At 26.7% G+C, this 23,830-nt stretch overlaps 2 protein-coding genes and 1 long non-coding RNA gene across 3 annotated transcripts in view; all 3 read left to right on the plus strand.

Annotated features, from left to right (window-relative positions):
- Positions 1 to 7,625, plus strand: LOC105360336 (cytochrome P450 6B3-like). Its single transcript, XM_011497227.1, has 7 exons — positions 1 to 920; positions 1,317 to 1,547; positions 2,286 to 2,522; positions 2,601 to 2,705; positions 5,919 to 6,743; positions 7,013 to 7,234; positions 7,330 to 7,625. The coding sequence occupies exons 1-7, from the start codon at positions 38 to 40 to the stop codon at positions 7,623 to 7,625; spliced, it is 2,799 nt and encodes a 932-aa protein (XP_011495529.1). The 5' UTR covers positions 1 to 37.
- Positions 7,626 to 11,641: 4,016 nt separating this feature from the next.
- LOC105360085 (uncharacterized) lies at positions 11,642 to 12,930 on the plus strand. Its single transcript, XR_912793.1, has 3 exons — positions 11,642 to 11,710; positions 11,775 to 11,822; positions 12,803 to 12,930. It is a non-coding gene; the product is annotated as an uncharacterized LOC105360085 (long non-coding RNA).
- Positions 12,931 to 21,828: 8,898 nt separating this feature from the next.
- LOC105360086 (uncharacterized) overlaps positions 21,829 to 23,830 on the plus strand; it is a 69,557-nt gene continuing 67,555 nt past the window's right edge. The window contains exon 1 of the mRNA XM_011496877.1: positions 21,829 to 21,860. The gene's annotated coding sequence lies outside the window, so the exon portion shown is untranslated. The remainder of the gene's footprint in view (positions 21,861 to 23,830) is intronic.

Consider the following 23,830-nt stretch of genomic DNA (forward strand, 5'->3'; position numbering starts at 1 on the left):
TGTAAATAGAAAACAGAGTTTTGTCTTTTGAAAAAAAATGATTATCGTGATTTTCATTGGTATATTATTAAGTCTTTTATTATATCTTATATATACATTTTTTATTAAGACGCATTATGACTTCTGGTTACGAAGAAATGTTAAAGGACCAAGGCCGATTCCAATTTTTGGAAATGACTTTTCAATTTTTATTGGAAAGACTCATCCGAGTGAATTAAATAAAATTCACTATAACAGATTTAAGGATGAAAAAATGATTGGTATTTTTCGAAATACTTTACCAGTCCTGATACTGATTGATGAGAAATTAATAGAACATGTCCTTACTAAGGACCGTTTGATCTTCCCTGATCGGGGAATCGGACTTCAAAATAATCCAATGGAATTATTACATCATCATGTTTTTAATTTAAGAAATACAGATTCCGATCATTTAAAGAAAAGCTTATCCAAAGTATTTTTAAACACGAAGATAGATGAAAAATCTGAAAAAATTACCAATATAATAGATGATTTTTTATTACATATCGATGAAATTATAAAAAACTCAAAGTTAATTGACATTTGTCATCTTTTAAATAAATTGACCACTGAAATAATTGGGGAGTACGGGTTTTCATTAAAAATGAATGAATTCAGTAATTTAGCTAAAATTTTTAATTCTAATAGCAAAAAAAGTAATTATTTTAAATTCCTTAAACACTATTTTAGAGAATATCCGACATTTAATACTAGCATTTTGGAATTTCTTCATACGTGTGTAATTAAATTTACGACTAGTAATAATGAAAAGAAAACAGCTTATTACACTAAACTCGTACAAGATGTCGAAACATATAGATATAGGAATGCAATAAAAGAAAAAGATTATTTTGGGAAATTAATAGATGTATATAATACTCAGGAGAGAAAAAGTATAGGTACGTTGAAATGTTGTAATATTTATTCTATTACATTAAATTCATAACTTAATTGTTAAAATAATTCGTAGCATATGTTTGAAAATTTAATATTATATACAATTGCCATGCAATCATAATAAATTTAATAAAATATAATGACGACGATAATGACGATGATGATGATGATGATAATAATAATAATAATAATAATAATAATAATAATAATAATAATAATAATAATAATAATAATAATAATAACATCAACAACAACAATAACGATAATATAGTATTGAATTGAAAGTCTTATGATCAAATCTAGTTTTACAATCGTATTAAGATGATATTGATATTTAAGTTTTAAACGATTTATTAGATGCTCGCCTACTTGTACATAATTGATAAACATTTTCACAGATTTAACCGATAAATACAGCTTCATGGCATCACAGACGTATTTATTTTTTAAGGCTGGATCAGAAAGTATTGCTATTACAATAAGCAACGCTTTGTACGAAATTGCAAATAATAATGATATTCAAAATAAATTGCGTGATGAGATAATTAAAGCTTATAATGAATCAGATTGTCAAGTATTAAATTCGGATAATATTAAAAATATGAAATACTTAGATAAAATTTATAAAGGTGAGTTCAACTATTTTTTATAGAACTTCATTACAATTATATTGTCATACTAACCAAATATGAATGTTTAATTGATTTTTTATTGATGTAACACTACCACGTGTCACGGTAGACTTTCGATCTAACGCACACACGCACGCGCACGAATCCCCCCCCCCACACACACACATACACACACACGCATAAATATAAATCAAAGTTTATTAGAATATAAATTGTATATTATCGAATACGATATTGTCCGACAAAAGTTAACAATTCATTCTTAATTTTAATATTTAAACAGTTTCGCAGTCTTGCGTCAATGAAATTTAGAATGAAACAAAGCTGTGAATTGAATTTAGTAATTAAAGATGCATTAAGTAACAATGATTTATGCAAGATTTTCGCTTATATAATATATCTTACTAAATTTACCTCCAAATTTATGTATACACGATGATTAATAGAAATCCATTGATAAATCGGGTCTTAAGAATTGCAATTAGTAAAATTGGAAAAATCCCCTCAGTAGAAATTAAAGACTTTTTATAACATAATTTTACTATATATCTATAATAATACTATAGACATTTTAATTATTAATATCCGAGTTTAGATCTTCTATGTAGCATCCTAATATAAACTCTATCTAATTTAATGTAATAACTAATATAATTCTTTTTCATTTCATATATATATATATATATATATATATGAATAATGTGAATGTTTTCAAGAATATTTTATGCCCTCCAGAGACATTACGAAAATATCCGCTCAGGGATATAATAAGAATATGTAATAGAGAATACACATTTAATGGAACTGATGTGACTATTCCGAAAAACACACGAATAATAATACCGCACTATGCGCTACAAAGGGACGAGAGAATTTATATCAATCCAGAAAGATTTGATCCTGATCGACTCGTATCCAATAAAAGTAGATTTCATTATATGCCATTTGGCCATGGATCACGCCAATGCATAGGTCAATTATCTTTATTCATATCTACGATAATTTAAATCTTGCAAATGATATTTGACCTTTTACATTTACATTTTGCAGCTGGTCTCTTTGCTGAATTCGTATTCAAAATTGTTGTACTAAAATTAGTAAAAAATTGTAAGATTATAAATGTAGATACGGAACGTGAAAACGACCCATGGAAAATATTTTTATTTCCAAAACAAGGAATAAATTTAATATTAGAAAAGTTATAATTTAATATTATCTATAGTTTACGTAGAAATTTTTTTTTGTAAAAAGTACAATATGATCGTGTACCTATAGTATTAAAAGTTTGAATAGTACAATTATACTTCTAACGATTTTCGATAAATCAATTTAACAACAACAATAATATAATGATATCATCATTTATCTCTTATTAATATAATAATAGGATAAAGATCGTGTATATGTATTTTTAAAATTATAAATCTATTCAACGCTTAATATATTATTGTATTGCATTGATAGCTCTAACTTCTTTATTCAATCTATCATCTAATGTTTATTGACACTCAATAAAATAATAAAGGAGAAAAAAACATTATCAACATATGTACCAATTTAATCGAATAGTTATGCTTATAATGAAAAAATCGCATTTTGCAATAGTTGAAAATAAATAATGTATTTTTTATGGATATATCATCAATCATTTCTAGCATTTCTTTCATGTCTTTTCATTGTTTGTTACATTATTCGTACAACGTAAAATTTACGAAATTAAAATTCTATTTTTAATCTTGAAACTGTTTAGAAACTATTTTCTATTTTATTATCATTTGTTTATTAATAATTTTCTCTGTAGGTCTTTTTTCATTGGTGGATATGCATCTGATCCTTCTGCTCGGTCCTTTACTACGCAGTTATATAATATACAATCATAATAATCCTTCCCTTCTTATTACTCACTTATAATTGTTGAATTATTTTACAGATAAATAGGATTCATCGTGTAATGAACATTGATATATACACGTTGAAACATACATTAATCGGTACATAAGATATTTATTTCCCTGTTGCCCTTCAAATCTCGGAATTGTTAAGTCATTCAATTGATAATTCGTCATCGACAATAAATGTACGCATCTATTATTAGTAGAACAAATTCTTCATTAGTACTTCAAACTCCGAGTTATACAGGCTTACGCATGAACATCCTTCAACATGTTATCTATACTTATTTATTAAATATTTATACGATATTGCTGCATGTAACAAAATGAGATGTTATCTTTTATTAATTGTACTTATGATTGTTCATAATTAAGTCATCTACGTTTTGAACAGTCAATTCTAAATTTTATTTTTCTGAATTTCCATATATTTTGCAGTTTAAATGTCGTAAAATGAATTCGTCGCGTTATTACATTGTGATATGCATGAAATTGTCGTAATAAGTATTAATTTTATTCAGCAAGATGAAATATGAAATTTTGAAGAAAGATGAAATAATTTTATGTGTATGAATAAAATGTAATAATTGATTGGGTACAAATTTAGTTCGCATTATATATTTTCAGTTATAAAACGCTCTTTACGGGTATAACCATTAACTTATAGATTACCGTTTTGAGTTAAAGTTGTTTTATTTCTATTCTATTGATAAAATATTAATATATATATATATATTTATGTAGATTATATCGTTTTTACATCTAATAAGATTACATTTAATTACATATTTTTGCATCTAATAAGGAAATAAATATTGTTATTTAAAGCTGTAAGCACCTCTTGAATGGTTTTGTTATCTTGAATTGTAACGTTACTCATATAAATCATTATCATATTATTTATCATATCGTATAATATTATCATATTATCATGCCATTTTCATGACTTGCAGATTTTCGCAAGGATGTAACTAATAAATAATCTGTTCCAATCGCAAACTTTTCCAGTTTTAGTTCAATCAGTATGCTACGTACATCTTTCATTGGTTAAAGAGATATTTTCACTCTAATTTTTGTGAATTTTACAATTATATAAGTTTGAAGAATTATATTATTTCTCTATTTAATTGACTGTTTATGTGTAAGTATGATTTGATTGTAAACGTACACAATAGTTATTACTATATGGCTTTGTATATGTATCACGCAAGCTTAATTTTTAATTCAGAACAAATTTATTCAAGAAAAAGATATTTATTAATTTATTGTAACAATCGTTAATATCGCAGTTGAATAATATAATTTTTAAAAAAGCTATTACCACTTTTACTACGTCATGCACATTAAAGATAATTTTTTAAATTTCATTTCTTCTTTTACCAAGTCGTTTTTATCACTTTCCTATTATTGTTAATTAATACATTTAATATTAAGCGAAGTGTAATATTAAATATATATATATATATATATTGTCACAGATGATAAATGCGACTACGGAAGCGGGTCTATTAGTTACGGATTATTAAATTCTTCATTTACTCAACCTAGATTTAGTTTGCACTGATTAATTGTTTTATGTCACTAATAATACAGAAATTTTGCTTTCTTCTCAACTTACTTTTCTTCGACCGATTTTCTAGTGCATAGCATTTGCTCATTAAATATATTTCTTTTTTAAGTTTTTCCTCAATTTTTTATTTAAACAATTCATATAGAAATTTTATTTATGTAGTTATACTTTTATGATTATCAACTCTTATTATTCAACTAATTCTTTTTGAAACCGCTGTTGATAATTTATTAGCAAATAATTTTAACGTGAATGACTTAAATATGACTCGAGACTAAGAAGATTTTCAAACAACAAAAATAATAAAATAAAATATTTCTAAAATCAAGTATTATTCTAATAATACCATAATATTTTATTAACATCTTAATGAATTTACTGGAAAAATTTTTTTATTTTATACAGTTGAAAAAAGTATGCAGATTACGTGTAATTTTTAACCGCTTTTGGTTAAACGCAAGTTTAACGAAATGCAATTTGGTAAAATAACTGAAATAATCAATATTTTTCATTAACATACTTTTTCTAATAGGCAATTTCATAAAGTGTATTATTTAATATTAAATTAAGAAGTCATTTTTATAAATAGCTTATTTGTAAATAGTTTATTTGTTTGAACAAGAAATACGTTAATTCGTTTGCCTAAAAAATTGATGAAACTTTTATTTATTAGTTATTATTATGCAATAATATACAATAATTATAGTAATTAATAGTATAGAATAGCATATTGTAAAAGTCCAGTACAACGTATGAATATTTATATATAATAGATACAATTCTATCTAATATTTTAGCATTGTTACAACAATGAGAAATAATTTTGGTAAAAATTGTTTTTTTTTAGACAATTTTCAGTAATAATAATGGAATGTGGAAATTGGAAAATTTACGTTGCTTTTGTTATATTCATTATTGGCTTTTATCACTATCTCAAATTACATTTTAACTTTTGGAAAAGACTTAAAGTCGTCGGACCAAAACCAAATATATTTTTCGGTAATATTATTGACGTATTTTTTGGAAAAATCAATATAGCCTTGCTGTTAAAAAGATATTACGAGGAGTACGAAGGCGAAAAATTAATAGGCATCTATACTATGCGCTCTCCTAATTTAATTATCAAAGATCTTGATTTCATAAAGAACGTGCTAATAAAGCATTTCAACGACTTTTCCGACCGTGGAATCCATATACCTAAAGATCCCTTTGACCAAACTCTCCTGAACTTAAAGTATGACGAATGGAAGGCGCTCAGGCATACTTTATCACCCACTTTCACTTCGAGCAAGCTCAAAGAAATGTTCTATTTAATGGAAAATTGCGCTGCTCGTTTTGAAAAATACATAGAGCATGTAACGAAAAATGATGATCCGATAGAATGCCGTGATTTAACGGCAAAGTACACCACTGAAATAATAGGTGTTTGCGCATTTGGCCAGGAGTTCAATGTTTTTGACGACGACAGCAATAAATTTCGTGAGCTCGGGCGAACGACTTTTGAAATAAGTTTTACGAGCACATGCAGACGTTTCACGCGAAACTTTTTACCACAAATTTATGATCGATTGAAATGTTTGCAATATAGAAAGGGGCTCGATTTCTTCATTAAATCTATAACAAATACAATGGAGTACAGGAATAGGAATAATTTAAGGAGAAACGATTTTGTCGATTTATTAAGAGACATGAAATATAAATCGGGCAACACGAATAAGATAGGAGATATAGGTAAGTGAAATCTTTAAAAACAAAACAAAAAAAATTGATTTTATTACTACTTTTATTGACTATATTGGTCAATTTTAAATAAAAATTTCATGTTTCTTTTTTCTTTTTTTTTTATATATATTATCATATTATAACACTCTTCGACAATATTCGTCTATGAAAATCATTACCGAACCTAAATAATATTCATAATAATATTTCCAATAATAATCCAAGTACTGCATTTGCACAATATATAATTATGTAAAATACATTTGTACAAATTGTAGAATTATCCAATAGATTTTTAACTGGACAAGCGTTTATATTTTTTGCCGCTGGTTTTGAAACTTCATCAACTACGATAAGTAATACATTTTATGAATTAGCGTTAAACGAAGATATTCAACATAATCTTAGACAAGAAATCCAAGAACATCTTGAAAATAATAATGGAAAGTTGACATATGATATTGTGACAAGGATGACATATTTGGATAAAGTTGTTAAAGGTAACTAAAAATATCACAATTTATATTATTTCGGTCGATTGATCTTGTGCAATCAATAATTAATTAATATCATAATTTTAATAAAAAATATTGAATTATTGTTCATCGCGTTAACCACTGGGTTTCAGAGTCACTAAGGAAGTATCCGCCGGTAGGTTTCCTTCAAAGAAAATCAGTGAGCTCTTATACCTTTGACGACACGAATATCACAATACCAAAGGATACTTCGATCTATGTGCCCGTATGGGCGATTCATCACGATCCAAACATTTATCCTCTTCCCGAAAAATTCGATCCGGAAAGATTTAACGATGAAAACACTGAAAGTAGACATCCCATGAGCTATTTACCATTTGGTCATGGGCCGCATAATTGCATAGGCAACTATTGAAATTGAAAAATAATTGAACTAATCTTATTTAAATTTATCCCCCATTAGTTTTATATGTTTATATTTTAGGCGGACGATTTGCAAATTATCAGACGAAAATTGGGATCATAACATTAATTAAAAAATTCAAGCTAAGTATTTGCGAAAAAACATTTAAGTCATACGAGGTGGAACCTCGATCGATTATTGCCGGAACACCAGTTGGAGGAATATATTTAAAGATTACGAAAATTTAGCGTATCCCGTGTCTGTGGTAGTAAGTGCAAAGTATATTTTCACGATTTTAAACATGCGATATGTGAGGAAGTAAAATAACATTCACCAATAGTTAGTTGTTGAGATGAATTTATTTCTAAAATTTTTCTGACTTTTTTTTCAAACTTCATCAAATTTGACAATACTTTTTCAGATGTAAATTACAAAAGCCACTAATGCATTTTAATGACATATCTTCAATATCATTATTCCATTACAATATTGTGAATTATATTTTTCTAATGTATTTTTTATCGATTAATATATAAAAGGTATTACGTAATTTCGTTCTGATATGTTGAAATTCGAAATACTCCTATGAATAATTGAAGATTAATATCGAGCGAATTTTTCCAATTTAATTGTCGTTTGTAAACTATATTCGATATAATTTTTTCTTCCTTACATGTTTTACGAGTAATAACTAATCGATTACCATAATAGTCTTTTAATTTTAATATTATTTTATATTTAGAAGTTACGTATTTGATTATTTCATACATGATTTATTTTACTTTATACTACTTACGAATATGTTTCGGAACAAATTTTAAAAACATATGTGTTTATGAGATACTTGTTTGGATACTATTTTATAGATACAAATTATAACGAAATTAATGATATTTTATTCATATTGATATAAGGAATAATTAGAAAACCAACGTGAATGTACGAGAGACTATAATTGTTGTAGATTTGAATTATGAATATTACTATGTTGAAACGTGACATCACGTATTAATCGATTAAAAAACAGTCGTTGCAACAAAATCTTATTTTGATCATAATTATTGACTTTGTATTTTACATTAATAAAAATGGTATTATTTTATAATGCATTAATTAATTCATTTAAAATATTAATTATATATGTAATCTGTTGTTATTCTTATTTAACCAATAGTTATACTTAATACACAATAAAATATTAGGATAAAATAAAAATTAAAAATTAATTAAGTTTCGCAAAACACGACACGAAGATATTAAATTATATATTTTCAATACAATTATATTACAGTTTTAATATTTAAATCACACTTGTTCAAAGCTGTTAATAATATACGTTCTAGTTCTTCCTTTTATTTTCAAATAAGAAAGAAATAGAAGTGAATATGAAATTGATAATATTACTTTTCTGCTATTTTGTTAACGCAGTATTCTGTAATTAAAACATATACTTTCATTAAGATGTTAATATATTAGATTTGCAATTTATTTATTAATTTATTTTCTAGGTCAAAGCTTAGCAGAAATATGTGCAAGACGCTGTAAAAGTAAATTATACATTTATAATATATTTTCTTTACGAATAATCAATACGGTTCAATACATTTTTTTTTTTTTTTATAACATTGAATAATTACTAACAATAATCTTTATATTGAAATAGTTTATTAAGTTCTTTTTACAATTAATGCTAATATAAGAGATAATGAATAATGATGAAAATTTAATAAAAACATCGGTATAAATTAACATTTTATCTATATTTAATATTGACATAAAAGAATATCCTCTTATTAATTAATTATTGCAGAGTTACATTGTACGATTGATCGTGTAATATTTCTTATTTATATGATTTTTAAACTATTAATTCTGTTACAGAATTTAAAGGCCCAAAAAGGGCAATGTGCCACGTACGTTGTATGTCGATGGGAGGATGAATGTCTGCCATTTTTATAAATAAAATGTTTGGGCGACGAAAACATCGACGTGAAAAGTAACGAGAGAGACAATAATGGAAATCGCAAAAGAATAATAATAAAAATTAAAAATTTGTCAAAAAAATTACTCTTTCTATGCTTATTTTTATTTGTACTTTAATTGTGACGGTTTTGCTTTTACTTTTTATCAATACCTTCGACAGTTATCAATCATCTTACAATCCTTGAGATTAAGTTGAGAAGAAGGTTGATTAATAAATTACAAGAATAAAAACACATATTACTTTATATATTCATGGATTTATATGTATTCGTCGTAGCTAATTATATGTAGATAATTGAGACAATTATCATGTACTTTTATCACATGTGCTTCGGTGTTCTGATAATACTGTCACTTGTATTCTAGTACGATGAAACACATTCGAAAAACGTTTAATATAATAATTTTTTTATAAACGTGCGTTACAGTTATACAAACTAAAATACAGGAAATTCAAAATGTTGAGGTTTCAATTTAGCAATCATAATTACGCAAATAGGCATTCAGATTTTCACTATACGATTTTCAATAAAATGTTATTTACATTTTTATAACAATTTTTGTAGCCTATTATTATCAATATTAATTAAATTTTTTTGTATCAAATTCATGTTTTTTAGTATAACATTTCAATGACATGGCAAAGTATTGTAGCAAATTATTAATTTTTGAATTATCTAAAGAAATTTTACTTTATATAAAAGTACTCTTTTCCGATGATTATAACAATTATTATAACATATTATTATTATGACAAAATGATTGATATTTTGCCTAATAAATGAATACGAATTATCTAAAATCACAATTTGGTATATTTGATCTATTATGCATTATATTATATATAATATATAATCGAACTATTTATCGTATTGTCTTATAAATCATTATAAATTAGTCAGTTATTAAACAGTCCTTTGGTGTCTTTTTGTTGCTCTTTTTATATTTATATTTATTACTATGCATTTTCTAAAAACTGTTGAAAATCTATGAAAAAATTGATAACGTGCAATTAACGTATTTCCATTTATCACCAGCGATGAAATGCAAGATTGTGCAAGCATAATTTTCTTTTGTGATAAATGTGCGATATATGCATCTAATGACTAAATATTTAATGTATATTTTACGCAATCAATGGAGTATCGTGTTTAATTAGAGAGACTTCTTATAATCATGTTATAATTTTTATGTAACAGCTATCAGTATTTCTTACTTACTAATATGTTTGTTTTTCCGACATTAATATATCATTGCCACAATGTATTAAAATATCAATGCTACAATGTATTAATTATCATCAAAAAAAAAAAAATAAAAAATAAAAAAATAATAGACAATTAATTCATCATCATGTGGGAATATATATTATGAATATATGGGAATACATATTATGTGGTCAGAAATTTGCTTTCCATATAGAAGAATTTATAAGATTGATATTAATATAAAATATAGAATATAATAGAGAATTAGCAATGTCATTATAATTATAACTTTTTTCTACGCTCTATATATTTTTATATTGAGACGACATTTTGAATATTTAAATATACATTTATGTAAAATTACTAAAATGATTAATGATTGATTAATAGATTTATTAATTCACTTAATTATAATGTTATTTTAATATATTTAATTCAACAAGTTATAATAGTTTAATACAATAGTCTTAATATAATATACTGCAGTTATAATGAATGATAATATTACTGATGTTGAATGTTATAATATTACTTTTAACAACAATTTTTATGCTTTTTGAAGACTTAATTGGTAATTTTAAATTTAATTTTAGTAGGTATGTTAAAAAAAAAAAAATAATAAAAATAAATAAATAAAAATATGAAAAAAAAAATAGAATCGAAAAAGCGGAATTAATTATAATAATGTTCAGTAATAAATAATCGTCGTTTCTTCACGAGCATCAATCAGTAATATATTTTGTTATATAAGTTCGTCATATAAATTCGTTGTTAAAATAAAAAATTCAAAACATTTATAATATTTTCATTATTTTTGGCTTTCGGGACAAACGGCAGTTATAATTATAATGAAAGTCTTCATCATCTATATCAGCTTTATTATCTTGTCAATATTAATCATGAATGGTATGTATTAAGTTAATTTAATCGAGTCAGTGATTATAATTTTTATGTATTTTAAATTGTGCAGGTGATAACGCTATAAATAAATTTTCATGGTGCGATGTAAAATGTGGACGTAAGCTAAAAATAATGATAAATAGTTTTTTTTACAATATAGAATGATAATATTTCATATTATATTGTGAAGAAATTTTATATTTGTATGTATTCGTTTCAATTAATTTGAAAACACGATGCTCTTATGCATTTAAAAATTTTATCCATTTATAGAAACTATTTAATACGTAATAACTATTTTTATACGCTATTACGAAATATTATGAGTTCTTTATTGTTATATTATTCTATATTTTATGCATATTTCTTTTTAAACATTACTCTGATTATTTTATAGAAAATATTTTTTTTAATTATTATCCTTCGTCTTTAAATTATAAATAAGAGCTACTATGAGTCGATCATTTTCGTTGTTTTTACAATAATAATTATAATGCAAACGTAAAATTATATTTTTTTAATATATTTATTAACATTTATATTGCAATTTTATCGTATTCTATATCATATGTATATATATACGATATTTGAATTTTTACTCAATGTGAAAAAATGCTGAAAATGTATAATGTTAATGTATAATATTATGTATAATGTATAATGTATAATGTATAATGTATTAATAATATAGAATTTAGCAACAATAACTTCGAAAGTAGTTAATACATTTGTTTATTATGAAATGTCAATACAAAAAAAAAACAAAAAGACGTAATATTAATATTTTTACAACTAAACTATCTGAAGAATATTTCTTAATTTTGCATATTTCGCTGCTTAATTTGTATGTTAAAAAGTTTATAAAACAGTTTGTTTTAAAATATTTATACATTATCAGTTTGATAAAAAAATCTTCACAACCTGACGTATATTTATCAGTTGCTTTTTATGTAAAATTATGATAAAAAATATGCATATATATATATATTTTTTTTTTTTAATTTTTTTTTTAATATTTAAATTCATCAGAATATAGATCTAATAATTTTTAATATTACTCTTGAATAAATAAAAAATATAAATCTTCTGAAATTTCAGTTCTTGGATCTATAGCAAAAAAAATGTGTTTGATTGACTGCAAATATCTGAGGAAGGGATAAACGCATTTATTACTTAAAAAAAATGTTTTTTTTTAAATCCGAATGAATATTTTTTCTAAAAGTATCATTGCTACGAGAGACAAAATTAATGTATTTCAGGAAAAATTGTTTAATAAACTTATCATAAAATTATAACTAATTTTCTTATTTCTTTCTTATTCTTATGCTTTCAAACTTTATTGCCTTTAGAAGAATATTTTATATACATTTCATTGATTTTATTTAATGATTATGTAAAAAATACATAATACAGAATTACCTCATTATTTTTACTCGTTGACAAGTAAAGAAATTCTAATTCCACTATAAATAAATGGTCGAATGAATAATATATTGGAGTAACGGCAAATGTAAAATCTATTTCATGGAATATATTATGTTATTATTTTGTGTTTATAAGTTATATTTTGTGTTTATTATTTATATAAGGTATATTTTTCAAAATATTAATATATTTGTAATCAGTATTACATCGATATACATATTGTATATGCATATGTAAGAGAAAAAATAGCATTTACAATGCGATTTACGATACAAAATGTTACTTTATTCTAATATTAACTTTTGAAATGTTTAAATCGACTGAAAACATGTGTATTTTAAATTAAATTAATTTTAGATTATTATATTGAATTTTATATTTATTTAAGAATTCATACATATTTAAAATAAATTAAATAGTAATCCTTATAATTAAATTATTCTTTTTATTGAGACATAGTATTTATTTCCTTGTTAATAATTGCTAAATTCCTGGTTTTATTATTCGTAACTAAAGGATTTCGTAAATACCAAATGCATTTGGAATTAATATGAATTTAGAAATATATTTATGAATTAATAAAAATAAAAATAAAATGAATTAATAAAATAAAAAAACTAATTAAAAATTAATTTTCAAATGATTTCTAATAAGAATAGTACTTTTGATAAAATTGAGTTGCGAATTTTAACATATTTCTATTATTATGTGTCTATAGTTTTCATTTATGAAATTGAATTGATTTTCCTGGAAAAGAAAACGGAAAGTTCTTTTTGCATAGAAGTAGCAGTAGTCGCATCATCGTGTCATTAGTCATTTAAGTGACATGTAATGAATTCTTTACTACAAACATATCATGTGAAAATTTTTATTTAAATAGTTTTTTATCTGAGTTGTTATTTATTATTTGTTCAAAATATTTGTATTTAAAAAAGAAAGAAAAATAAAAAAAAAGAAAAATAGGGGAAAAGCTGAGATTTTAATTTTAATCACTTTTCATTAGATAACATTTTGTAAATTTTTTAAAACAATATATAAAGCTATATGATTGCTCATTAACATATAAAATACAAAGTTTAAATAATTATAAAATTAGCAAACATCATCTTCAATTATTGAATTTAATTAAAAAGATTTTATAGTTTCATAATAAATGATACTTCTAGAGTATATATATATATATATATATATATAGTTATGCAATTTATTTCGTTTTAGACGTTTCAGAATATTTGCTGTTCAATCAACGATACTGATAAATACAAGTAAACCAATTAACAATTGTTTCTCATTTCACTTTCTTTTCCCTCTACTCGAAGCACCAAAATCTTTTGTCATTATATTTTAGCGGTGTTGTACCATGTATAATAAAACCGGCAGTGGTCCCAAAGTAAAAGGATAAAATTACTGTCGAATACGTCACGGCGTGGTCCATAAAACAAAGAGTCGAAACGCTTATATCGCACCAGAGTTGAGCAAAAATCGCAGTGTCAGTTTGTTGTTATTATTGCGTCGCGTGACGGAGCCCACAGGAAAAGCAGATATGGATTTTGGCAGCGTTGCAGAACTATGGTGGGCAAAGCCGAGGCGATCGGTACAGAGGAAAGGATACGTTGCCGAAAAGAAGCGTCATTACGGTCGGTAATTCCCAGTAATTTTCGCCCGGAACATTATAGATTTTTCAGCGAAAATATTTGCATTAAGTGGCGGGGTCCAAGGAGCGCGAGCGCACGTCCATCTCCTCTCATTCGTTTTTCCCAATAGAAAAGCTTGGCTGAGTCATGGCATATACGAAGGCCGTGAAATGGCCGGGGCGTTGCGCGCGTGGCTTATTAATTTGCCTTAAAGTAGGCCAATTAAGTGCATATTGCGACTGCGTACTCCATGGACTTTATCCTATGCTGCGCACTTAACACTCGCAATTTTGTTAAAGCTTAATGCGCGATTAGTATAATGAGGCGCATCCTTTTTTCGCCGACGACAGTAATTTTGGAATTAGAAAATTATTGTGTTTATCGCTTGGGAATTGACCGGACGGGTACTTAAAAAATTAAGAGCGCATGAAATATTTATGCAGGACTTTGCTTATGCTGTCCTGTCTGGTACAGGGATGTCGCTTATTCATGAGCGAGATAAAGAGACATTTCGAGTTTCATGCTCGTCAAATTTTGGAAAACGTTGCGAATAATCAGCTATTATACTCAACTTGGGAATATTTAAACGATTTTAAATTATTAGAGATGATGTTGTGTACGATATGACTTCTACATGGAATTTTATGACAATATGCAATCTTTTGTTCTCTCATATTTTTTAATCTTTTACGATCGCCTCCAAATTTACCAATATACTATTATTTCTTATGGTTATTTTATCATTTATAATTTTAATTAAACTTCTAAAATATATATTAAGTATGCTATTTATATATTATCTATATTATATATTCTTTCTATCAATTAATATAACAATTGATCACACCTGCAGTTGTATGCTTTACATATTGGAAAGATCTATAGCTCAGATTCGTCAAAAAACATTTGAATTGTAGAATATTCACAAAGTGAGAGATGTGGAATTGATAGCTGTGGAGGTGAGAGTTTGCAATGTTCTTTCTCTTTTTTTTCTTCTAAATTAAGTAAATTCTCTAATTTAGTTCAAAGGAATTTTGAAAATTATTAAAGTTATTTGCTTAATTCATAAACATTACAATGATTTAATAATTAAACCTATTTTATACCATACATACTTTACTATTAGCCAATGAATTTTTTTCAACTTTTTCAAATTTATTCGTGGCAGTTGCTCGAGAATGATAATAATAAAAAAAATTTTCATACGATATTCTGCATTCCGCAATTTTCTATCTATCGAGTTCTCACAAAATATGCTTAAATATATATATATATATATATATATATATGTGTGTATCTTTTTTACTGGATTAAATAAAAAGATCATTTCGTCGAATTTGAATTATTTGTGTAAAATGAATGTACATATTATTAATTGTTTTTAATATGGAATAAAGTAATGAATTTAGAATAGTAGATAGATATTTTACTACCAAGTTTTCTATTCACAATAAATTCATGAAGTATCGACATTTTTTTTTCCCATCAATATACGAAAGACTCCTGTATAACCGAATGAATTTCACTTGACAACAAGAGATTATCTAATCCGAAGGATAGATAATTTCTATCTCGCATCATTCGACTTTGCGCTCGTGTTATTCACATTATCGTCATCGCCATTTCCATTGCGATTTTACAATTATCGAATAGAAATGATAAATTTGGAATAGGTTGAACAATGCTCATTTCGATCGGCCCTTCTTACATTTTTCAGTAGTCCCTGACGCGAATCAGTATCGTACGCCAAAAATTCCATTATTATGGCTGCTCGTAAGAGGGGCAGCCGCAATTCCAGTTCAGTTTAAAATTCGAAAAACCATCCCCTCGAGTCTCCCTCGCAAGCTCAGACCGCCGCGCGCACAAGAAAGTGCGCACGTGAAATGTATTTTCCAGCTGGGATGGGCCCCGGGCGTTACCAAAAAAAATAAAATGAGCCGAGGCGAAGGGTGGATGGGCCGGAGGATGAGGAGGATAGTTAGTAATTGTCAAAATTCATAGCCTCCCTGGAGTCCCTCATCCAGCTCCGTAGCGAGAGATCAACGCCCGGAAGGGGGAGCACTTTGGCGAATATACGCCTCGCCGTGATTATTGGCCCCCGTGATAATAATCGAGTGGCAGTCGAGGAGTTGCCTATCGCCTTGGAGCGTACGGCGCAGGGCAGAGCGAGCGGGGGTGGGACGGGGTAGGGTCGGGTGAGCCGAGTGATGGGATGGGGTGGGTTCAGGCAGGTCCTTAAGGCAATGGGAGCGAGGGTGGTTATTACGTGGGACGAGGGGCTTCGTGGTTCCATCTTTATATTTGCCGCCACCGCCAACGCGATCGGAACTCGGCTCAACGACGCGGTGGGCAAACACTCGTATATCATGGGATTCTTTTTTACGGGGCCTTCGCTCCGTTCTTCTCTCTCGCTTCGGGTGATATCGTAAATGATTCGTAAAAGTGGCTGTTCTCGCGATTTCGCTCAGCGCGCTTCTTTTTTCACTTTGCCTTGCTCGTGGGCAGCTGCATTCTTTCAGTGATACTTCTAGAATTCTGTAATAAGCGCTTTCGTTATACTTTCGACGATTCCTGGGACATTTATCTAAAATGGGTAATTATTTTAAAGAAAGGTGCCCATTCCTTAATATACAGGGTAATGGAAGTGTGTATGGTTTTACTTTGGTATTATTCCAAAATAAATAGCTATCTTTTAATGATGCATTTCTTCGTCATCTTCTTCTTGTTATTTTCTTTTTTCTTTTTTTCTTTTTCATTTTTATTTTGCTTTAAAATCAATTGTTTAATATTGAATCGGCATTTAAAAAGAACAAAATTAAAAAAAAAGAAACCAAATAATTAAATAAGAATTGGATAGTAATGTAGAGAATGATTTTATCGTTATGAAAAAGTAATATAATAAAACAATAATAATAAAGAATATGAGTAAAATATTGAGTACTTTGATAGAGTAAACTTTTACGATTGGTAATAAATGAATTAGATCTATCGTGTGCTATTTTTACAATAATTATATATACGATAGACCTTGAATTACTAAATAATTGCAAAGAATTTTATTATCTTCAAAGATGAAGCGATGATTTTATTGTAAAAGCAATCGAGCCAATATCTCTTTAATTAGTTTTTTTTTTTATATACACACACACACACACGATACAACGTTATTTTGAAATTTCAATTACTGTGTTTGTTGAATTGTATTAAATGATTTCTACTTTAATGCAAAGTATCAATTATGTTGCCGAACGGCATGTTTATCCGTTAAGGCTATTATAATTTATATATGCGTATAAATGTAATTTTTATTAGCAATTAGAGTTTTTGTTTCGATTGGCGATTTTTCTATTGAAAATGCGTCATTAAAGTGATTTCGCAATTATAAAAAAAAAAAATATTTTTTTGTTTACAATTCTTCAAATTATTTTTTCAATAAAAAGTTCGTATTATTTATTTAACTTATTTTAGATACTTAAAATATTTATAAAAACAAAAACAATATATATATATATATATATAAAATTGTCTTTTATGTTTAAATTTTCGTTAATTAAAATTTAATTCAAAATTTATTAATTTTTCTCGTTAAAGTCGATAATTTATTAACGTTTTGATCGATTAATGTTTCTAATTGTCGTTGGATTCAAAATTCTATTTAAATTTATAGCCTCGTTTATGTCAGTAGGTAACTAATATTACCAATTTGCATTAATTTTCCGTTCATAAATAATTTTAAATTAAATGATTAAAAAAACGAATTTTGCTGTCAATTGAGATTGAATAGGATACAATACAATTTTTTTTTTTAAATTATTTTTTCAATAATCAAATAAGAAATACAAATTCTTTAAAAAAAAAAAAAACTTGTTTATCGTATATATATATATATATATATATATATATGTATGTATGAAATTTTGTGTTACACTAGTTATTTCGCTTGAAGAATGGACATAGCTTCGCCAGCAAAAGATATAAAGACTTTATAATTACTTCTGAATTCTGGCGGTTCAATTGCAAGATACAAATAAACTACTGATAAATACAGATCTGACATGTAAACACAGATGCGTTAGTTCACCACAACATTCATCACGGTCATTATAAAACCAATGAAGAGGGTTTGACGTTATATTGGTACCTACTGAAGAGTAGGAAAATAGTTGCACGATTGACTGACGAATTACAGTGTGCGTGCCGGTGAAGAATACAGTCATTGTGTTTCGGGAGAGGAAATTAATTGTGGATATAAAGCACGTTACATCTACTATAGGGAAATAGTGATTTATATACTTGGAGATTGAGAAAATGGAGAGATTGACGATGGAGCATTACAACTCAAATATAATAAAAGGTTTCTTAATTATATTACTGATTTAGTTGAGGTTGCATTCGATACTACTGTTTTCTATTTAATTTAGAATATCTATGATAATTGTATCGCCTTACCGATTTTAGCCAATTACAAAACGACAATATTGAAATTTAATCCAAAACAGGATTTAGATACCAGGGATCCTCGTATCTCTTAAGTTAAAAATGTAATCAAAGATAATTTTTTAACATAATCACGTCCTCTCTAGCTACACTCACAATTTAATAATTTTAGTTTACGTTTGTTACCATTGTTCATTGTATTTGTTAAAATTGTCGAATGTAAGTTGTTAAATTGATATGAAAAGCATATGAATTTTGAAAAATAATTCGAAACATCATATAGGAAGATGTAACGTATCAAATTAAATGAGAGATTATTTATTTCATATTATGAGGTATATTTTTATTTTCACTTTGAGCGCTGTCTGAATTCTATGACATAATCAAATAATTTAATAATATTTCCAAGTGAAATCAAGCCAAAGCTCCTCTTACTAACTTTTGCTTAATAAATATGAAATATGACCTATCAAACTGATTATTATCGCATCCAAGAACATATAACTTCGTGATATTTAGCGCTTGTGCTTATTCGCTAAATAATCATGCAGTCATTATATCAGTGGCTTCTCACGATTTACAGGCGATCGGGAGTATCAAAATATTTACTAAAAGAAACGAGAAAATTTATAAATAATTGTATTAATTGAAATAAATAATTGATACTTTTCAATATTAATAGAAAATAACACCAATAATTATGGCTTTTAATATTTTGATAAGTGTAGTTGATCGATAGCGTTTTCGTAATAATATTCAAATGAAGCACCGTCGAATCATTTATTCTTCCGTATAAAAATATAAAGAAAATAAAAAATTATCAAGAAAAATTTATATAAGAGAAGGATCGAGGTTGATTGGGTAAAAGGGTAAAGGGGCGGCTAATTTCAATAAACTGTTTATCTGTACAAAATTACAATATGACACAAACACAAGGGTGTATTTATTATAAAGCACAATACTTAGTTGCAAAAGCATCCAGTCGGAAAGATTTTTTTTTCTTCATTGGAATAAAATGGAGGGAGATCAAGGTATGCATAAAATAAAAGTCGTTTCTTATTCTTTAACGTTTCAATGAATGCAAGTAGGCTGCCTTTACTTTTCGATTAAAAATATGCCAATACTATCGAACAATAAAATTTAATTTTCTATCTATTGTTAAAAAAAATTTATCTTAATGAACATTAGATATTACATGAAATTGAAAAAAAAAAAAAAAAAAAAAATCATAGCTTTGATAAATGCGCGTATAATATTATGTGTAATTTTGACATACAATGAATAATCATAGTTTGTACAATTCAATTTAAGCGGCAAATATACGTTTTCATTCCTGTCGAATTATATTAAATTTGGAAATAAATAATGTAAAGATGTACGGTTATCTTCATCCGCACACGCGCATACATACATGAAGCTACTATACATATTACTATAAATCATCGGAATATGGTTGTTGCATTAAAAAGAGGTAACTGTACATCCTCGCATTATTTTGTCAAAGCTTTACTATTTATTGAACAAGAACATCTGTCTCTGAATACAAAAAAATACAAGAAAAATTTATCCATAAATTATTGATAAATGTGCACCGGAAGTATCGTCTGGGCCGTAATATCAAGCTCTAGCGGCTGTTTGCAATTGCAACTGCATAAATAACTAAGCTGCGGGTGTACTTGACAAGTACAATTCAAGTACTTACAAGTCTTGTTTTCATTAGGACTGGAATCTCTGGTCTCGTCAACTTTTTTCTCACCATTCCTGGAATTTGGTTACTCGCTAAACAAGTTCTCTTATCGAGTTGGCAGGATTGCTCCTAGTTGTCCTCTTTATGGCCTAGTCGCGCGTATTTCCATCTTGGCGCCAATGATTTTTGGAAATTATATCGTTCAGAAATGTATATATTTACAATTATAATAATTACGGGCACATCTCGGCCCTTTTTCGAATGCCCTTGTATAAGGGCATGAAAATTTTACATTCCCTTCGGTTATTAACGAGGAATTTTTCATTTCACCTAATTATCTAGGTATCGATTAACGGGGAGGGGGAGAAAAACGGGGCAAATAGATATAAAATAAAATAAAAACTGAAATTTCTAAAGGTAATAAATTACAGTGTTCTGGTTTTGTAAAAAAAAAATTCGTTTATCAAAGCCAGCTGTTCCATCCTTTTTCTTATAATTAAATTAACATAATTCATCGATATTAATTTCTTAATATTAATATGCGCCTTTTTTTCTTTTTTTTTTATCTATTTATGATTCTTATATTTCTTGTTCGTACGTATTACGTATGTACGTAGGTGGACAACAAATTTAAATTGTCCGTTTATTGTCATGTACAGTCAATATTGTAAAAGTGGCTTTTGTTTGTTGGGCAATTTTATATGTAAAAACATAAGGATAATCTGCCTCTATGTACGTCTTTTTACGAATTCGCTTTTTACGTTGTAAAAATCTAAGTGAAAATCTATTAAGGGATAGTGTTGAATCGACTGATGTGCGTATTGTATTCGTCAATTACCTCTGCTGGCCTCTTATTCCCACTCCTCTGCATTATCTTACGCAGGTCAATCTATTTTAGTATTATACTTTCGTACAAGTACAGACATGAAATGAAAGCAGTCGTGATGGACTTGGACCGTCGCATGTAATTCAAGTAAGTTGCAATACTTTTATTAACACTGTAAATATAAATTATATTTAATGTAATTATAACAATATAAATATGAATTTATAAATGGAATTTAACGTTAATATAATGGCAATTAGATTTTAGTAATAATATTCGTAAAGTTCACGAAATAATGATAGTGTTAAGTATAGTAAAATTCTTCAATGTGATTTTATTAACATAAGTGAAAGCGATAAATGTTCAAGGTAATGGACACACATGAAATTTTCTTTACATACACAGTCAGCTGGCCAATTTTTAATCGTCATTTAGCTCATGAATATGCATTGTTTGAATATGTTGGTTCGCGAATGGTCATCTGACCAGTGCTTAGAGCGGTCTAAAATATAGCTCACGATCTATTTAATAGAAATCTTGCAACGACAGTTAGAACAAATCGTTACAGTGGGTATCTCGACTCATTTAAAAAGTGTATATGTGTAAATGACATTATCGAATTTCCCTTAAGCGAAAATTAAATCGTAAAATCGTGAATGCAGCTGCACGTGACAAATCATTATCATACATCTTAGCGAATATTTGCTCGTATTGACATTATAAATACTCGAGTACACTTTATGGTGTCTAAAATCAAGTAGTACCAATTCTATACGCTTCTTGTTTTATCTGGACTGTATGCAAGTAGCAGTGGCAATTAAAATTGACTACTATTAATCTTAACTAATTGTATGGATTTCCTCATACATTAATACGACTATCTACGTTTTCTAACCATAAAAATGGATGAGTAATGGGTATTTCGTTTATTACTTTCTGCTTTTTATTACTAAAATTTAATAACGTAATAGCATGTACAATTGTCATGGAAAAATTTGATTAAAATAAATTTGCTCTATTAATAGAACGTCTAATGAAAAGTTTTGAATTTCTTAATAAATTATAAAATTAGCAATGATATTTTCTTATGATAAAATATAGGCTTCGGATTCTGAGAGAGAGAGAGAGAGAGAGAGAGAGAGAGAGAGAGAGAGAGAGAGAGAGAGAGAGAGAGAGAGAGAGAGAGAGAGAGAGAGAGAGAGAGGAGGGTATGCAATAAATAGAGAATTAAATTAAAAAAATTTACACCAAGATTGAGGCAGTAAAAGATTTAACATGGCGCAATAAAATTTTATAAAAATATTCAAAAGACAATGTTTACAGAATACCCCAAGGAATTTATATATAGATACAGGTAATGTAATTCTCAATTAATAATAGAGAAATTTGACAATACGTTATTAGAAACAAGAGTACAATATAATTTGGAAACGTTGAATTTTCGTAGTTCAAAATTATTAAAAAAAAATTAAATACTCATGATAGTAATTTGAAATGAATTTTTAAACAAAATTTAATTTAATATTATTTGCTTATATTTATGTTCTCTTTAGTCGTTCTTTTTTCTTAGAAAACTTATATGAATGTAATGTTAAATGATCAAAATTCATTACAATGAAAAAAAAATGAGAACATTGTATATGAAGAGGATTTAACATATGATGATGAAACTTATGAATCAAAATATTAAATATTTTATTTAATTAGAATTATAGCTATTATTAATAATAGTCAATAATAAATTATTAATGACAATGATAGGCAATTTATTAATGACAGATTTTTTTAAATGTTTTCGAAGCTGTTATCGATTTAAATCATGACAGATTCCAAATAAAATTTTTGTCAAATGTCAAAGAGATACTGTATAAATAATAAACAACCTTTTCTGTCTTTATTCGCCAATAAATATTGGTTTAAAATTGTATGACCAAGTAGTAATATTTAATACAGAGTTTAAATTATTTATATGCCTTTTGAATACTATCAAGTCGATTCATATATAAATATTTAAATAAAAATTTTGGTAACCAACTTTCATTTATAGTTAATTATCTCACTTACATAATCAATACAAACGTCATTAATTAACAGCGCGTTACTACTAGAAATGTATA

The sequence above is a fragment of the Ceratosolen solmsi genome, unplaced genomic scaffold (assembly GCF_000503995.2).
Source record: "Ceratosolen solmsi marchali unplaced genomic scaffold, CerSol_1.0 scaffold13, whole genome shotgun sequence".
NCBI lineage: Eukaryota > Metazoa > Arthropoda > Insecta > Hymenoptera > Agaonidae > Ceratosolen > Ceratosolen solmsi.

Coding starts and splice junctions, on each gene's coding strand:
- LOC105360336 (XM_011497227.1), top strand. CDS start 38: ATGATTATCGTGATTTTCATTGGTATATTATTAAGTCTTTTATTATAT. Junction 6,744..7,012: donor GAATAAGATAGGAGATATAG/GTAAGTGAAATC, acceptor TACAAATTGTAG/AATTATCCAATAGATTTTTA. Junction 7,235..7,329: donor TTTGGATAAAGTTGTTAAAG/GTAACTAAAAAT, acceptor AAAAATATTGAA/TTATTGTTCATCGCGTTAAC.